Raw genomic sequence first — 17,322 nt, 5'->3', positions numbered from 1 at the left:
TGTGAATAGAGGTGGGAGGAGGCACACATCTTTGTGGAGGGCAGGTTCTTTGCCCCTGCGCAGACACTGTGTGGGCCAGCAGTGCCCAGGACAGCCTGCGGGTCTGGATAGTGACTGCGTCCTCCTTGGGCCCTTTTGTGGCTTGGGTAGGGCAGTGGCGCAGCCCTGTAATGACTGATCGGTTCATGTACCTGTGTTTTAACTTGCTATTTTCACAGTGTAGAAGGTCAGAGGAAGTGTGCTGCTTCAAACACAGAGACCACCTCTGCACCTGCTAGATGTGGTGTGGGGCTAGAGGGTGGCCGCAGCGAGGGCCTTAGTGACAGGGTGTATCCATTTCTACTGCAGGGAGGACTCGAAGGACAATATGAGCAGGCCTGGGGTGCTCCCTGGGTTTGCATTAAATGTGTGACACTATTTGGCAGCGGTTCCTAACAGCTTCCTGGGAGGGGAGAAGCCAAGGCTAGGGGTCGCTCGTATAACCCCCTCGTGAGCACCTGATGGGCCATAAATGTTCCTGAAAGAGTGAGTGAGTGGTGAAGGCCAAGAGGTCTTCCGGCTGGGCTGGGGGAGGGGTGGGGATGCGAAGTGAGAAGCCAGCGCTGTGGATCTCCCTTTTGGCTCTCATGGACTGGGCGGGTTGGAGCCGGCATACAGGTTAGTGCGGGAGAAAGGGGCCGAGAGAGCGCGGACTCCGTTAAGGCTGCGACTGCTGCTGCTAAGTCACTTCAGTCTTGTCCGACTCTGTGCGACCCCACAGACGGCAGCCCACCAGGCTCCTCTGTCCCTGGGATTCTCCAGGCAAGAATACTGGAGTGGGTTGCTATTTCCTTCTCCAAAGACTGCGACAGGGGGCGGGATTAGGACGTGCCCCGGAATGGGCGGGGCTACAAGGCGAGTCGGGGCGGGGCTACAGTGGCGGGAAGGGGCGGGGTTATGAGGCGCGCCGGGGGCGGGGAAAAGGCCCGGAGCCGCATCTAATACCATCGAGTGCCTCGGGGCGCCCTGCGCCCCTCCCAGAACCGAGTGCGCCGGCGCCTGTCGTGCTAGCGGGGAGGCGCGGCGGCGGCAGCCGGAAGGGCGGAGTAGTCAAGCCTCACTCCGCCTGTCAGCCAGGGCACCTGCGAGCGCATGGTGCTTTTGCTCGGCTCCGTGGGGCTTCCGGACGTGGGCAGCAACCTGCTTGCTCGTCATCTACCTCAAGTTGCCGCGGTCCGCAGCCCCGCCCGCCTCCTCCTGCTCCACGTCAGCCTCGGCAATCTGCTACCGTCCATCCTCCAGGCTGCGCTGGCTTTCGCGTTCCCCCTGAGGGGCAGCAGGGTGGGGGGCACCACGATCGGCGAGTGGGCTTCAGCAACAGTCTGTGAGGTGAGTGGTCGGGGTGGACCTCCCTCTCGCTCCTGCTCCCGGCTCCGCCCCCTCCCGCTTGGGGACCTCAGCCTCGCGGCGGGGTTCCCCTGACTTCACCTCCCCACTGACCTCTATTCCTCTGACCTCTCCTCCACCCCAGCCCCGACTTTTCCCTCGTGACCTCACCTTCCCCCCATCTCACCCCCTCTGCGCACCTCTCCTCCTCCCCCGCTGGCCTCGTCCTCCTGCCTCGCTCACCTCCCTCTTTCTCTGCGCTCACCAGGCCCCACGCCCACCCAAACCCCAGCCTGTCTGCAGCCCCTGCTCTCCGGTGGCCCCAGTTCCTCCATACCCCATCTCTGGTCGCTCTCCTGCTCATCTACTTCTCTGCTTTCTGTCTCCTCATTTAATTCAACAGGGCACGAGACAATGGCTTATACATTTTGAGGAAAGAAATTAAGGGCCGTGGAGTTAAGAGATTCAAGGAAAAAAGTGATTGATTTGTGAAAGTTGGAGAGGGTGATGAGATCTAATTCCTATATTAATTTCCTAAAATGAGAGGTAGAAACCTAACATAGTCTCGATGTGTAAATTCTTTTTAAAAATTTGCCCATTAGCAGTTGTAAACCTTTGACTGCTTCCTAAGAAGTGAGATAGTTTTATTCAGGTCCTCAGAATGCACATTGGCATGTATCCTGTTAGCTATTATTTCTGTGTTTTCTTCCTTATAGTTTCCAGCACACGAAAGTGTCAGGTGAGATTGCAAATGGATGAGAGAATCCCAACTGAAAATGAACATATAATTAGCTGTGCCACCAGTAGGTTTCATTAAAGTAGAACCTGATAATACAATACTCTTAACCCAGATGCAAGATTTAAGTCTCACTGACACTTGACATTTTGAAGGATGAACCACCCAGCGTTTCATTGAAGACATTATTTTCTAAGCTTGGAAAAGAAATTATCATTTTGTATGTGCTCCAGTAATTTCATTTGTACAAAAGTTTGAAATAAAAATGTATATTTCTCAGGTAAATTTCCTTTAAAAAAAAAATCCTGAAATTCATTGATAATTCATTACTGCTTTTATCTTGGCAAGTTTACAAGAATAAAATCTTTGTAGCATTATCAAGAGTATTTTTTTATTCACCAACCTTCTATGTGATGACAAACCCGGATATTTGTTATTATTCCTTTTTTATATGTTGAAGGACACAAGAAAATGTCATAGAAATCATAATTTTATTTGATTGTCTCAATGATTCTAATATTCTACTACTACCTACCCCTTCCCCAATAAGCACTTAAAGTTCTTATCTTCAAGAAGTTCATTTTCTGTGCTGGGAAATTCAGTTTCTATTCTAACTCAGTGCCTGGGAGTTCGGAAACAGGGGTATGTCGAGTTTTTTATTAGTACCAACATTTGCTTTCTTCCTCATCCCTTCTCTCTTGTGGCCTCACCCTACTGTATCTCCTTTTCTCTTCCATCCTCTTCCTCCCTCATCATCCCTGCTCCATTCCCACCCCAATCTGAAAGGATTTTCTAAGACTGCTAGAAATGTTCACCACACAGTATTTTGCCTGACCACTACTCTCTTTTTCTAGGCATTTAGTTAGTGCTTTCGACAAAGACTTTAACCTGCTTTTAAGTTAGAGGTGAAAACTCTGGGACAGAACGTTCTGAGTCTTGTTCAAGCCCTGGGAGACAGGTCAATAGTGGATTATGATAGAGCTGAAAACATTTTTGTTGTTTAATTGCTAAGTCGTGTTCGACTCTTTTGCGACCCGTGGACTGTAGCCCACCAGGCTTCTCTGTCTATGGGATTTCCCAGGCTAGAATACTGGAGTGTGTTGCCACTTTCTTCCCCAGGGGCTCTTCTCAACCCAGGGATGGAACCTGTGTCTCCTGCATTGATAGGCGGATTCTGGAGTAAATTCCAAACATTGTGCTTCTAGATAAGAGTTAAAGATAAAGAGAGGGAGGGTGCTTTCCTCACTGTTAGCCCTAAGCAAGAACTAACTAACCCTGGAGTAGTGAAGCGCAGGACATTCTAAAATATCAAAAGTGACTGCTTACTTCAGAGGCTTCTAGAGAGGCTGCTCTGTCAAGTGGAAAGACCACTGGCCTGATGGTGTGAGCATGGGTCCCACTCAGTCCTTTGGCTAACCCATCATGTGGACTCTCCCAGTCACTTAATCTCTCCAGCCATCAGTTCTCTTACCTGGGGTTACAGGGTAATTGAGCTAAATGTTCTTTAAGGTTGTCCTGTCCTGCCTTGTATTATGAGAATTCCTTGATACCTGTAGGTTAGGAGGTGGCTGGTTTCAGCACTTATGGCTTATATCCTCTCTCTTACTCCCAACCCTCTACTATATCCCCTTCTAAGCCAAAAATAGGTACATACTATGGTTACGCTTCTTCACATACCCTCATGGGTTCTGTCTTCCTCTCCACACCCTGCAGGAAGAAAGCAGAATAAGTAATTCACATATATATATGAGTAGGCCAGGCAACCACTTCATTCTGTGCTCAATTCCTGGTTTCTTAGGGAATGCTAAAAGCAAGTGGAATCCCTAATATTCTTGAGGCAGAGGCTTTGACCAGACAAGACTGTGAAGATTGCCATCTCATTTAAACTGAACTGTCAATTCCGTGAATTAGTCACTTTAAGTTCCAATTGAATGGCTTGTTATATCGGTATCCAGGATAATTAGTCATCTCAGACTAGGCAGGCCAGTATGCACTGATCTAGGTTTCAGTAAGTGTAGTAGTAGGAAAAATCAGCTCAAGAAACTCCCTTACTGTGCAATGATGAGTGATAGAAAGGCCATCAAGCATGTGGTGTGTGTAATACTTCAACCTAAGAACTTCCAGGTGAGTATGCCTTTCAGCCCTTTGACTATTGCACCTCTGGCCACACCTACCACCATGCAGGTGTTCTGCACATGGAATACAACCAGAATGATGCTACAGATTAACAGGAGAGACTTTCTTTACTACCACCTTCTACCCCTTCAAAAATAAGAACAGCAAACATGCTAATCTTGGCAGAGGATGTTTAGACAGACCTTGATCTTGGGATGAAGAGATTCAGTCTCAGAGCTAGGGTCTCACAAAATGCACATCACCCTCTGTTGACATGGGTTTTAGAAGCTGTACTTCAGTCTCTCAGTTGTGTCCGACTCCTTGTGACCCCATGGACTGCAGCATGCCAGGCTTCTCTGTCCTTCGCTATTTCCCAGAGTTTGCTCAAACTCATGTCCACTAAGTCAATGATACCATCCAACCATCTCATCCTCTGTCGTCCCCTTCTCCTGCCCTTAATCTTTCCCAGCATCAAGATCTTTTCCAATGAGTCAGCTCTTCATATCAGGTGGCCCAAGTATTGGAGCTTCAGTTTTAGCATCAGTCTTTCCAATGAAGTAGATGTTATTTTATATTGCAGTGTTTTAACATATGGACCCAGGACTTTTCCTTTTTAACTTACGCCTAAAAAACACACCTGTGCATATGCACATTTATATAAGGATTTCTTACAACTGCATTTTCAGTAGACTGATTCTTTTATACCTAAACATTTTAATATGCTAGTTATTTTATTGAGTTAACCCTTTTCTGATTATAGCAGTGGCCCATTCAATTGAAATAGTCTCATGTTGTTCCCATAAGAACCTAAAGGTGGGTGGGACATGAGAAAGTCTTCTATTCATTTGTCTTAGAAGCATCCACAGACTGTATGGGCCACAGAAATATGCATAATCACAGCAGCGTGCACATAGTATATAGTATGTTTCCATAAACACAGTGGAGCCACGTTACTTGCAATTCAGTCTCCTACTTGGGTACCATTTATTCAAATACTTAAAACCAAAAGTTATAGAATTGTATTACGCTAATTCTATATTTTTGTGGGATGTTGTTATATCCATTCTTCATTTTTGAATTGCCTGACTTGGAGAAGTCTATATCTTTTGCTTATTTTTAAGAAGTTAGAAAACGAGTGAGAAAGCATGTAACGACTTGCTTTAGTAGAATCTTATGTCCTGATATCAAGTCACGCTCCATAGGATTATAATTATCGATACTTGAAATTATTATTCTCTTAGTATTGTTTATAATTGTTTTCTTTCTTGAATTTTCTCCTTTCAGAACAGAATTCCAGTCACAGATGCATGTGTGATACATTTTGACATTCACTGCTAAGATGAAATGCAGAAATGAACACCATATACTTGTTTTATTATTCTCAGATATGATTAGATGTACTTTATCATGGTTTTATGCTACTGACCTATAAGAAAATAATACTAAAAAAGGGTAGCAGTTGAATACCTGGAACCTGCAACTTCAGTATCTCTGGGATGATCTGGAATATCACAAGGAGAGATTTTACTACAGCGTATTCACACCCTCTCTGAACCCTCAGCCCAGATTCATACACATTTTCTTCATTAGAAGTTGTCACCAGACACTTTTCCAGGATGGCCAACAGTCTCCCAACAGAGTTCGATGTGATAGTGATGGGGACAGGTCTGCCTGAATCCATTCTTGCCGCTGCATGTTCCAGAAGTGGTCAAAGGGTTCTGCATCTTGATTTGAGAAGTTACTATGGGGGAAACTGGGCTAGTTTCAGCTTTCCAGGGTTGCTGTCCTGGTTGAAGGAACATCGGCAAAACAGTGACACTGGGGAAGAAAGCCCTGCTGCATGGCAAGACATGATCCATGAGACAGAAGAAGCCATCCCTCTTCGCAAGAAGGATGAAACCATTCAACACGCTGAAGTTTTTTGTTATACCAGTCAGGGCATGGATGGCAATATTGAAGAGCTTGATGCTCTGCAGAAAAATCCTTCTTACGTAGCATCTAGCACCCTCATAAAACCTCTGGATTCTGCATGCTTGTCTGAGGAAACACACTCATCACAAGTTGCTAGCTATGAAGTGCCTACACAAGACACTCCAAAAAACAATGAAGAAATAACTGATGCAGCAGAAACTTCTGTGAAAGAAGAATATTGTGGGTATAATACTTGTAACCACACAGTTTCAGATGGCCCTAGAGATGAAATCAAACCTGTATTGGAAAACAACAGTGTGCCACCAAAGAGAAAGAAGATTACTTACTCTCAAATAGTTAAAGAAGGCAGGAGGTTTAATATTGATCTGTCATCGAAGCTGCTTTATTCTCAAGGACTGTTAATTGATCTGTTAATCAAATCAAGTGTTAGTCGTTATGCGGAATTTAAAAATGTCACTAGGATTCTTGCATTTCGAGAAGGAAAAGTAGAGCAGGTGCCTTGTTCCAGAGCAGATGTCTTTAATAGCAAAGAGCTCACTATGGTTGAAAAGAGGATGCTAATGAAATTTCTTACATTTTGTTTAGATTATGAACAACATCCTGAGGAATACCAAGCTTTCACACAATGCTCATTTTCAGAGTACTTGAAAACCAAAAAATTAACCCCCAGCCTCCAACATTTTATACTTCACTCGATTGCCATGACGTCAGAATCATCTTGCACTACAGTAGACGGCCTTAAAGCAACAAAAAACTTTCTTCAGTGTCTTGGACGGTTTGGCAACACTCCCTTTTTATTTCCCTTATACGGCCAAGGCGAAATTCCCCAGTGTTTCTGCAGGATGTGTGCAGTTTTCGGTGGAATATATTGTCTTCGCCATAAAGTACAATGCCTTGTAGTTGACAGAGAATCTGGAAGATGTAAAGCAATTATAGATCACCTTGGTCAAAGGATAAATGCTAAATATTTCATTGTGGAGGATAGTTACCTGTCTGAGGAAACATGCTTAAGTGTACAATACAAGCAGATCTCCAGGGCAGTGCTCATTACGGATCAGTCTGTCCTAAAGACAGATTCAGATCAGCAGATTTCCATTTTGATAGTACCTCCGGTGGAACCGGGAGCACATGCTGTCCGAATCACTGAATTGTGTTCTTCAACCATGACGTGCATGAAAGACACCTACCTGGTACATCTGACCTGTTCATCTTCCAAAACAGCAAGAGAAGACTTAGAATCAGTGGTGAAGAAATTATTCACCCCGTATTCTGAGACAGAAGCAGACAAGGAAGAGCTTCCAAAGCCAGGACTCTTGTGGGCTCTTTATTTTAACATGAGAGATTCCTCGGGAGTCAGCCGAAGCTCATATAATGGCTTGCCTTCCAACGTTTATGTCTGCACTGGGCCCGACTGTGGCCTCGGAAGTGAGCATGCTGTCAAGCAAGCTGAAACACTCTTCCACGAGATCTTTCCAAGTGAAGAATTCTGCCCCCCACCTCCAAATCCAGAAGACATTATCTTTGACGGTGATGATAAGCCAGCAGAGCCTCTTGGAACCAATAATATAACAGTGGCCAAACTAGAATCCTCTGAGGGAAGCAAAAACCTAGAAAGTTCAGGGAAGCACCTTCAACATTAGAAAAAAAAAACAAACTGGAAATGCTACTTTGGGCCTTTGTCCTGGCATCAGAATATTCTCATTTAAAGGACAGTTTCCTGTATGAGTAATTAGATGTGGTTATATGATGAATGCCAAGCAGATGTTGTCTATAATTCTCTTTGTGACTTTCAGTCATTGGATGCCTTTGTTAAGCTATCAATAACTGATTTATTGGTTATTGGACTTGTTTTTGTTTCAGAATGGGCTCCATGACCCAGAATTAGCTTTATTTTAGTACTGGGTATATATGTGAGAGTTCCATATTAGCAATGATGCTTAAAGGAAGATGATATTATATCTGCTGATTATCTTTAAATTTTATTATTGTCTACAGAACAGTGATATCTAAGGAATATTTTAATTATTTTTACAGCTATTACAGTTGCCACCACCTGTGAGTAGTGAAACACACACAGAGGAAATTAAGTGGGTCTTTTGTTTATAATATAAACATATAGATATGGTGGCAGCAATAGCAACTAATGCAAGTGCCAATATGATAAAATATGTTTGTAATTGTTGGAAAAATAGTTTTGCATGATCTTTTATTTGTGAAGGTGATGTTTAGAATGCATCTTACAGTTTAATTCTCCTGCTTGACCCTTGTAATCAATGAGGCAGGGATGTCACCCCAGTCTTATACATTGGAAAGAGGGAGTTCAGTTAGTAGTTGCAAAGCTCATTCTTGGGCAGTTTGGTCCAAAGAAAATCTAGGGGGAAAGATTAGTTCTGGTTCGATATTTTAGAAAATTTCTGCAGAGCACTGCTCTGGCACCTGAAAGAAAAGAACTTCTAAGTAATTCAGGCTAAAGAAAAAATGAACTGCTCCAGGAAAAGATATTTCAGAATGCCTGTTCTGAAATTGCTAAGGAGAAACTGAGTGAAGCATTTCTAATCTGGGATTACAGATGGTTTTAAAAATCCATCTGTGAGTACATTCCCCAAGATTTCTCAGTGAAAGTGAAGTATACCATTTTGTTGGCCCCACCACTTTAATTAGTAACACTACAGTTGTTAGGAGTAAATCAGAGGAAACTTTACTATGTCCCTTTGGTTGTGTCCCAGCAAGTAACAAGGTGAACGCCTTCATAATCAGCTCCTGCCTCTTAGCTGTTATCTAGAGGATAGAAACATTTTTTTCCAGAACCACCAGAAGTTATAAAGCTGCTTGTATTCTAGCAGGGCAAGCTTGTGGAACTGTCAGAAGAAGTAAACTTCCTTCCTAAGTCACCATTTCCATTCCTCAGACAGAGAATAATAATCCTATAGGAAGTAAGCCCTTTAATTACAATTTTTTGCCCTGGAACAGAGCATTTACTATGTGCTACGCACTTATTGTACTCTTTCATTATAGTTTCTCAACAACTGTGAGGCAGATAATACATTTTCAGAAAGGAAATCAAGACAGTAATTCACTCTGAGTCTGGTTTGTGGCACAGCCAACATTGAAATCCAGGCTTTCATTTCAAAATCTTTCAACTAATGCTAACTGTTAGAAGTGTGTAGGTACTGAAGGAGAAAGAAAAGATTACTGGCTCATGAGAAGCAGTCCCGCATTGCTAGTGAAGCAAAGTAGGCAGACGTCTCAGCTTATTACTGAGTCAGAGAAATATGAAAGTAAAGATTAATTAAAAATAAATGTAACTTAGAGCTATGGATCTCACTGAAGTAGAATTTGTCTAAGCTTTAACACAATTATTCTTTTTAATTTATATTTTCATTATGATGTTATAAAAAGTAACATGTTACTAGGCCAAAATATGCTCTAAATAGACTTTTGTTGCTCTTCTGTATGTGAGGAAAATGAAACAAGAACAATTTAAGTAAATTTCAACTTATTGAAGTAGAGAAGTCATGATATTAATATATGTATTTTGAATCTAGCAAATCTGTTATTGGTTGGCTTCTAGGCTTATACTTATCGAAACAACTGATATGTCTGAAATAGACCTCATAATTAGTTATGAAAATGTAAAAGAATTTGAGATGTTAAATGGAAGTGAAGGTAATCCAGACCTATTGAAAATATTTTAATTTCAATATGAGTAATATTTTTATTCATAAGAATTTGAGAATATCAATGTGATGTTGCAAAAGATGATAGAACCACAGTAATAGACACAGGAAAATGTTAGATTAGATAAAATAAGGGTTTTAAAAACTAAGAAATGAATTTATTACTTTCCTACTTGAATACGAATAAATTGGAAATAAAAAATTATTACCAAAGAAAAGCATTTTAAAAATTAGAGGCAAGTATAATTTTCTTTTCATTCTTTTTTTTTTTTTAAAGATTTATTTTTTGATGTGGACCATTTTTTTAAAGCCTTGCTGAATTTGTTACAATATTGCTTCCTTTTTATTTTTTGGTTGGTTTTTTGGCTGTGACGCATGTGAGTGGGATCTTAGCTCTCCAACCAGAAATTGAACTCACACCTCCTGCATTGAAAGGCAAAGTCTTAACCACTGGATCACTAGGGAAGTCCCAACCTAGTATAATTTTCTGACAAACCCATTTTACTCTTATGGGCTTATTGGTGAACTTTTTCAAATGTTCAAAGAATAAATAATATCTATGTATCAGGAAGATGATATACTAACACTTGCATTTTGAAGTTAATATGGCCTCAGTACTAGGAGGAAAACATTTTGAAAAGGGTCTCATCTGAACAAATGCAAAATATTAACAAATGAAAAATGGTTATTTACTGTCACTCAGAATTATGTGGTTAGTGTTCAATAGAATAACCATTAAATCAATATCAACAGAACAAAGTAGTAAAAATCTGAAGTATTAACTACAGGTAACTTTAAAAATATTAATAAAAATATTTATCTCTGTTAATGACTTTGTTTGTTTCTCATTGTGATAAGTAATTATTAAAACCAAGAACTTATATCATTCCTATTAGGGAAAAATAAAAAACAATTCTCAACCAGAAATTAAATAATCTTGGCACTATTTTTTATATACAGTTGAAGAAAACTCATCATTGTAATAAATGCTTACTAAGCATATGTAAATGAGAAAGATAAGGAAAGCACAAATATTTTCTATTAATATGGCTTTTAAACTAGTGAAACCTGTAGTATCATAAACATAGAAGACTAATTCAGAAAACTGCAGGATATATAACGTTTAAAAATTAATCTTATTTCTAGATTCTAACAATGATAAGCTGCAATTTAAAGTGTTTGGGTATTAGTATATGCAAGCCATTTAAAGAAAGTTACACAACTATGTTGGGATAAATTAAGAAAGATGCTTATATAGAAGCAGATTGAAGGAACTACATCCTATTATAATGAAAGAGAAGTAAATAGGAAATCTGAAAATCAAAATTGTAGTCCTCACTTTACTACTTACAGTTGTATAATCATGGGAAAATCTTGCCTACTTTTCATTTCATCATCTATAAAGTAGAAATAATGTTTTCAGAATTATTGTGAGGATTAATGTAAATGAAATTATGTCCAAAGAACTGGCAATAAGGTGAAGTTAGTATGTAAATTTACTACACTTCCACTTAACATGGATGAATGGATGATTTATATAATTTGACAATTATGATAATTTAGGCAAATAAGCAAAAATATGTCTTTTTGACTCAGAGGAAAAAGGGATTCTTGCATTTCAAGAGATGGGGTAAAACCTACCTGCATTATACAAGGATAAAGTACTCTATTTTTTAAAAAGTGAATGCAAATCCATAAGGCATACTAGGCAAATTTATGAAAGAATTAAGTTCAAACAAGAAGATAACAATAGAAGTCAATTTTTGGAATGATATTCAGATTTCCTAATATTAAAAATGCAAACTAAGCAACTTTGACGTAGTTCATGAAAAAAAATTTTAATTGCATGTATCCTTATACCAGTAGCATTATTATATTAGTTGTTTGAAGAACTATTTAGAAAAATGTAATAAGAACCCTATAACCAGTCTGTCTTTTGATAGATTTAACTCACTCTGAGTAGCATATGCCCGGGAAAATATTTTAGGAGAAAAAAAGGCTATTTGTATAAAGATATTTCTAGTGAGTGCATTCATTTGAATTTTTAAAAGAGCCCAGTAATTGGGAACTGGATAAGTAAATTTTCATGTATTGCTATTGCTTTCATAGACTGTTATATAGCCATTAATAGTATTGATATATGTAAAACTGTATGGGAAATGTTTAAATGAGCCTCGAAAGTGTTAAGTTATTGTATTTACTGACTGTGTAAAAATTGAGGTCTCTACTTTGGAAAGATCAGAATAAAACATTGTAATTAGAGTTTAACATTAAGAGGCTCTTGTTTTCTATAAAATATTGATGTGTGAAATAAAAAATAAAAGATTAATTTATAAAATGGTTTACTGAATTGGAGACAATATTATTGATTTCTTGGAAACTTCTAAAATTCTCCTTTAAGTTAAAAAAATATATTTAAATGTTAGTGTCAAAAGATAATCTTCAAAAGCATGGACAGAAAGTTTTCCAACTCTTGTGGTCAAGATGGATTTTATGTCTTTTATATCTTTTCTCAGTTGCCCAGCATTAAGGTATACTATGACTATAGATAGACTTTTTTTTTCCCCCCCAATGGGAACCTCAGAACCAGAGGTGGAAATAATAGAAATGATATTAATACATCCCAGGACATCAGCATGAAGCCATTGTATACTAATTAAAGTGTGTGAAAGTTCCTCAGTTGTGTCTGACCCTTTGTGACCACATGGACTGTACAATCCATGGAATTCTCCAGGCCAGAATACTGGAGTGGGTAGCGTTCCCTTCTCTTTTCCCTTCTCTGGATCTTCCCAACCCAGGAATCAAACCCAGGTCTTCCACATTGCAGATGGATTCTTAACCAGCTGAACCACAAGGGAAGCCTCACACTACTTAAAAGTATCACCCCAAATCCAAGAACAAACTTCATTTTGGAGTCTTGGAGGCCAGGGGAATGAAAGTTGGGTTTGGACTGGCAGTGAGAAATGAAATATTTCCTACCATATCAGTAAACAAGGATGTCACAGTTAGTGATTGTAGTCCTCCAATGTGAGCTGGTGAGCCCCATGGGCACTTAGGAAGGAGAACAGCAGCCATCAGACCATACCAATCCCTATGGTGAGCCCCGAGGGAAGGAAGCTCAGGATGTGGAAACAGGCTGCTGCTGCTGCTGCTAAGTCGCTTCAGTCGTGTCCGACTCTGTGCGACCCCAAAGATGGCAGCCCACCAGACTCCGCCGTCCTTGGGATTCTCCAGGCAAGAACACCGGAGTGGGTTGCCATTGCCTTCTCCAATGCACGAAAGTGAAAAGTGAAAGTGAAGTCGCTCAGTCGTGTCGGACTCTTAGCGACCCCATGGACTGCAGCCTACCAGGCTCCTCCATCCATGGGAGTTTCCAGGCAAGAGTACTGGAGTGGGGTGCCATTGCCTTCTCTGTGGAAACAGGCTACTGCCATGGATAGCAATGAGCCCAGACTCTTGCATCTTCCCACACATAGAAAAGCACTAAATTCCTTAACCTAGCATATCTGGTTTTCTTTAATTAGCAATAATCTTTTGATGTTCATGCTACCTGCTCTTTGTTACAAAGCTTCTATACAACCTGGCTCCTCCCCTCGCCTCCTCAGAGCAGTTCTATCAGCGTTACTTGAGATGCTGTCACACAGGCTTGAAGTCCTGAAAAGTCTTGCTGAATAAATCATAACTCTCAATTTTTAGGTTGTAAATATTTTTTAAGTCAGGAGTAGTGGCCAAGCCTGGGCCTGAGGAGTGTTTTCAGTGAGACTGGTGCTAGGGACAGATCTCAGGGTACTGAGGATGCTGGTAGACTTTTTTATCAATCTAAGAAATCCAAATCAAGGTGATTTAATTCAACAAACCAGTGTGAACCTCAATTGTGGATTATGAACTTGCATTGTTCTAGGGATTAGAAATAGGAAAATAAATGACAGATTCTCTGTAGCTGAGTACCAATCCATTAGAGGATGTATGTTTTATTTTATCTTAATTTTTCTATCAATCATACTCCCCATTATAACCACCTCCCCTCTCTCCCTCCTCCTCAGTAGAAAAGGAAAAACAAAAATGTGATTTGTGAGGCATGTACCGGGGGTACCAAAATCTTTTATTGTGCAGTTGGAAACAAGTAGCTTAATAAAAGGTAGATCAGTTAATACTTTCTGAAATCTTTTTCAGCTAACATTCAATTAATTAAGAAGTTTCTGCCATTAATCAGAAGCTTTCTGGCCTGCCTGGGGAATGGAGGGAAGAGACGGTATAAAAGATTGGTTTGGGTCCCAGAAGCCCAAAGTGTTCAGAGTTCAGGGAGTAGAAGTACAAAGAAATCAAAATGAGAGAAGCAAGTTGTCGCCATTGGTAGGCAGTAACTGGGCCAAGATGCTACGGAATCTTCTGGCTCTCCATCAGATTACTAAGAGGACCATAAGTACTGCTTCACGCAGGCAGTTTGAAAATAAGTTTCCAGAGAAACAAAATCTGTTTCAGGAGGATATGGAATTCCAGTGCATCTGAAGGGTGGGATAGCTGATGCCTTCCAGTATAGAGCCACCATGATTCTTACAGTTGGTGGAACGGCATATGCCATGTATGAACTGGCTGTGGCTCCATTTCCCAAGAAGCAGGATTGACTTCAGTTTATCCTCCAGCCATCAGTTTGTTCAGTTCATTCAGCTCTCTGTGGACCAGTAATCTGATACATAACTGAGTTGTTTGGGGATCAATATTTATTGACTTGTACTAGCTGCCACCAATAAAGCAGTCTTTACCATGAAAAAAAACAAAACAAAATGAGAGAAGCAGATCATAAAGTTTCAAAACCAAAAAAAAATCTGATTAGGATTAGTTTTACCTACCTTGGCAGGAAATTTGGAAGTCCTGGTTTTATTGCATTAGGGTAGTTGCTTCCTCTTTGAAGATTTAAACATTTTTATCTCAGTATTTTTACTCTGATAAAGAGGCATTGTTTCCAGTACTGTTCTTACTCTTCTAGTCAACAACCATATGCATATGGTTTCCCTGGGCTTCCCTGGTGGCTTAGGGAAGGAGGGCTCAACCAAGGGCTTCCCTGGTGGCTCAGATGGTTAAGCGTCTGCCTGCAATGCGGGAGACCTGGGTTTGATCCCTGGTTTGGGAAGATCCCCTGGAGAAGGAAATAGCAACCTACTCCAGTACCCTTGCCTGGAAAATCCAATGGACAGAGGAGCCTGGTAGGCTACACTTCATGGGGTCGCAGAGAGTCCGACACGACTTGACTTCAGTATATGTATATTCACATTTCAACAGCAGGGGGCACAATACCTCCAGCTTTCTGTAAGGCATGAACAAAGATAAGGAGTGATTCCACTGAAAGAATTTGACTCCAAAATGAGTATTAACAGTTCTGCTACAGCATTTGTAGGATATTTTCTCCTAATAATTACATTTTTTATATGAACCTCAGGACAACTGTGTAAGGTAAGATAGGACAGATATTTATATCCGTTTTATAGATAAGACTTGGAAGAATTAAGTGACTTGACTTGCCTGGACTCTCTCCTAGTAAATATTCAGATCCATTAATTAGAATTGAGATGTAGCTTCTGCTTTGCCTTTATCTCAAGATGGTTATTTATTGCATGTAAAAATGCACAGCACATCACTATTTTAAAAGTGGTTGTTTCTAGAATTTTAGAGTACATTTATTTTTCAACAAATAAATCATCTTATAAATTACAGTTTGTGTAATTAAACTGGGTCAACTAGAACTGGAAGGAGAAGGGAGTTTAAGCTCACACCTGAAATCAAAGCAAACTGTTTATCCTGGTTTTTATGTCAAGAGCTTCATTTCTATAATATAGTATTTTTACTTGTTTCTGTTGATATCCTATAATTTTGACATTTGCTTGTTATATATGTTTTTAACCCTTAGTACATGAATAAAGGGATAGATATCAGAGGAAAAGACATGACTTTGGATTTGAAGTTGCAAGGTTGACAAAGTGTAGTATGAAGGTAAATACGTGTTTGTAATTCAGTCAGAAGGAAATACATATTTAGGCATCTTACAGTTTTAAAGAAACAGGAATCCTAGGGGATACACGTGCAGTGGGGTTTATGTCAATTCTTTTGATTATAGGTCATAAAATTAACACCCTTGAGCATCCCATTTCTGTTTGTTTCAGACTTTTACTTGTTCTTTCATTCATCTTGAGAAATGGAATATTTCCTGCCATATCAGTAAACAAGGATGTTGTGACCAGGAATGCCAGCTGTCACGTATGGAGAGCTGGTGAGCCCTGAGGGAACTCAGGAAAGAAAGAATACCTGCCCTCTGACAGCCATCAGACTGCAATAACTCCCCTTCGTGAGCCCTGAGGAAGCTCAGGGTGTGAAAACAAGATACTGGCCCCAGAGAGCTGAGGTGCCTATCAAAGGAATTATTTCAGTGAGTCCAGACTCTTGTATCTTCCCACACATAGGAAAGTACTAAATCCCACTACTTGGGATATCTGGTTTTCTTTAACAATAATTACTTGCTGTTCCTGACTACCTGCTCTTTATTGCAAAACTTCCATGTAACCTGGCTCCTCCCCTTGTATCCTTGGAGCAGTTCTCTCAGGGTTGCTTGAGATGCTGTCTGCCAGGCTTAAAGTCCTAAAAATTCTCACCAAATAAAACATAACTCTCAACTTTTAGGTTGTGGATATTTTTTTAAGTCTACAATCTCATACATATAAAAATAAGAACAGAAATATTATGAATCAGTATGGGGAAGTATTAATTTTACTTCATTATAATTTCATTATATGTGTTTAAATTTAATTGATTTGTACAAAGACTTTGTACTAAATAAACCATCCATATGGTTGGAAGACTAAATAAATTTATGGATGGAAGACTAAATTTCAGTAATGAAAAAATTTGGGGGAATGGACTGCTGAGGAAGAGCAGGAGATTTTGTTTTTAGCTAATTAATGTAGTTGTTAAGTTCCTAAAATGATTTAAGTGAAGTATTAAAAAGAGTTGTATGTCCTTTTGTTCCTTTGACAATTCTATTTTATGACTACATACCATTATTTGCAATGCTCTCTGTTGCTGAAACAAGTATAAACCAGGTGTTTATTAAAAGGAAAAACCAGAGAACGGCACTGGAAATAGTTTGTCATGAGACCGTAATCTCTTTTAAAACAAAGTCTGTGTGTATTGTACCTCTGTATTCCCTACAATGTCTTGCACTTCACAGGCATGCAAAAAAATTTTGCAAAATGGAATGCCAACTAGCAGGTTCCAGCACCTCTTTTCTTCTAGTTTCAAACCAAGGAACAGAGCACCACTGGGAACAGTCTGGGAAAATGTATCAAAAACCATAGTCCTGGATCTTTGTATTGTTAGCACAGGTAATTAGTTTTAGGATAAACCTATGTGAGTGAATAAAGCTACTTAAAAATAGGGAACATTTCAATAATCTACGAAATGTTTCTTCTAATCATTTTACTAATTTTCTCCCATCAAGGCAGTGGT

At 40.0% G+C, this 17,322-nt stretch overlaps 1 protein-coding gene, 1 long non-coding RNA gene and 1 pseudogene across 5 annotated transcripts in view; all 3 read left to right on the top strand.

Moving 5' to 3' along the window:
* The window catches only part of CHML (CHM like Rab escort protein), a 61,240-nt gene extending 49,055 nt beyond the window's left edge, over nt 1–12,185 (top strand). Inside the window, exons 1-2 of one of the 4 annotated variants that reach the window (XM_081492905.1) lie at nt 1,054–1,368; nt 5,506–12,185. In XM_081492905.1, coding sequence (XP_081349031.1) covers nt 5,833–7,788 — 1,956 coding nt within the window. In that variant the 5' untranslated portion in view covers nt 1,054–1,368; nt 5,506–5,832 and the 3' untranslated portion in view covers nt 7,789–12,185. Of the gene's footprint in view, nt 1–1,053; nt 1,369–5,500 lie in introns of those variants that run through there. The other 3 variants (XM_081492903.1, XM_081492906.1, XM_081492904.1) reach the window with 3 other exon arrangements.
* A 664-nt stretch (nt 12,186–12,849) lies between these two features.
* On the top strand, nt 12,850–16,490 carry LOC145507091 (uncharacterized). The gene is made up of 3 exons (XR_014054553.1): nt 12,850–12,921; nt 15,106–15,276; nt 15,984–16,490. It is a non-coding gene; the product is annotated as an uncharacterized LOC145507091 (long non-coding RNA).
* Nucleotides 14,016–14,532, top strand: LOC145507086 (cytochrome c oxidase subunit 7A2, mitochondrial pseudogene; annotated as a pseudogene).
* Nucleotides 16,491–17,322: the final 832 nt, after the last annotated feature.

This window comes from Giraffa tippelskirchi, chromosome 5 (genome assembly GCF_054371585.1).
Source record: "Giraffa tippelskirchi isolate mGirTip1 chromosome 5, T2T-mGirTip1v1.2.pri, whole genome shotgun sequence".
Classification (NCBI taxonomy): domain Eukaryota; kingdom Metazoa; phylum Chordata; class Mammalia; order Artiodactyla; family Giraffidae; genus Giraffa; species Giraffa tippelskirchi.
The sequence above is the reverse complement of the archived record's forward strand: the minus strand, read 5'-3'. Positions and strand labels throughout refer to the sequence as shown.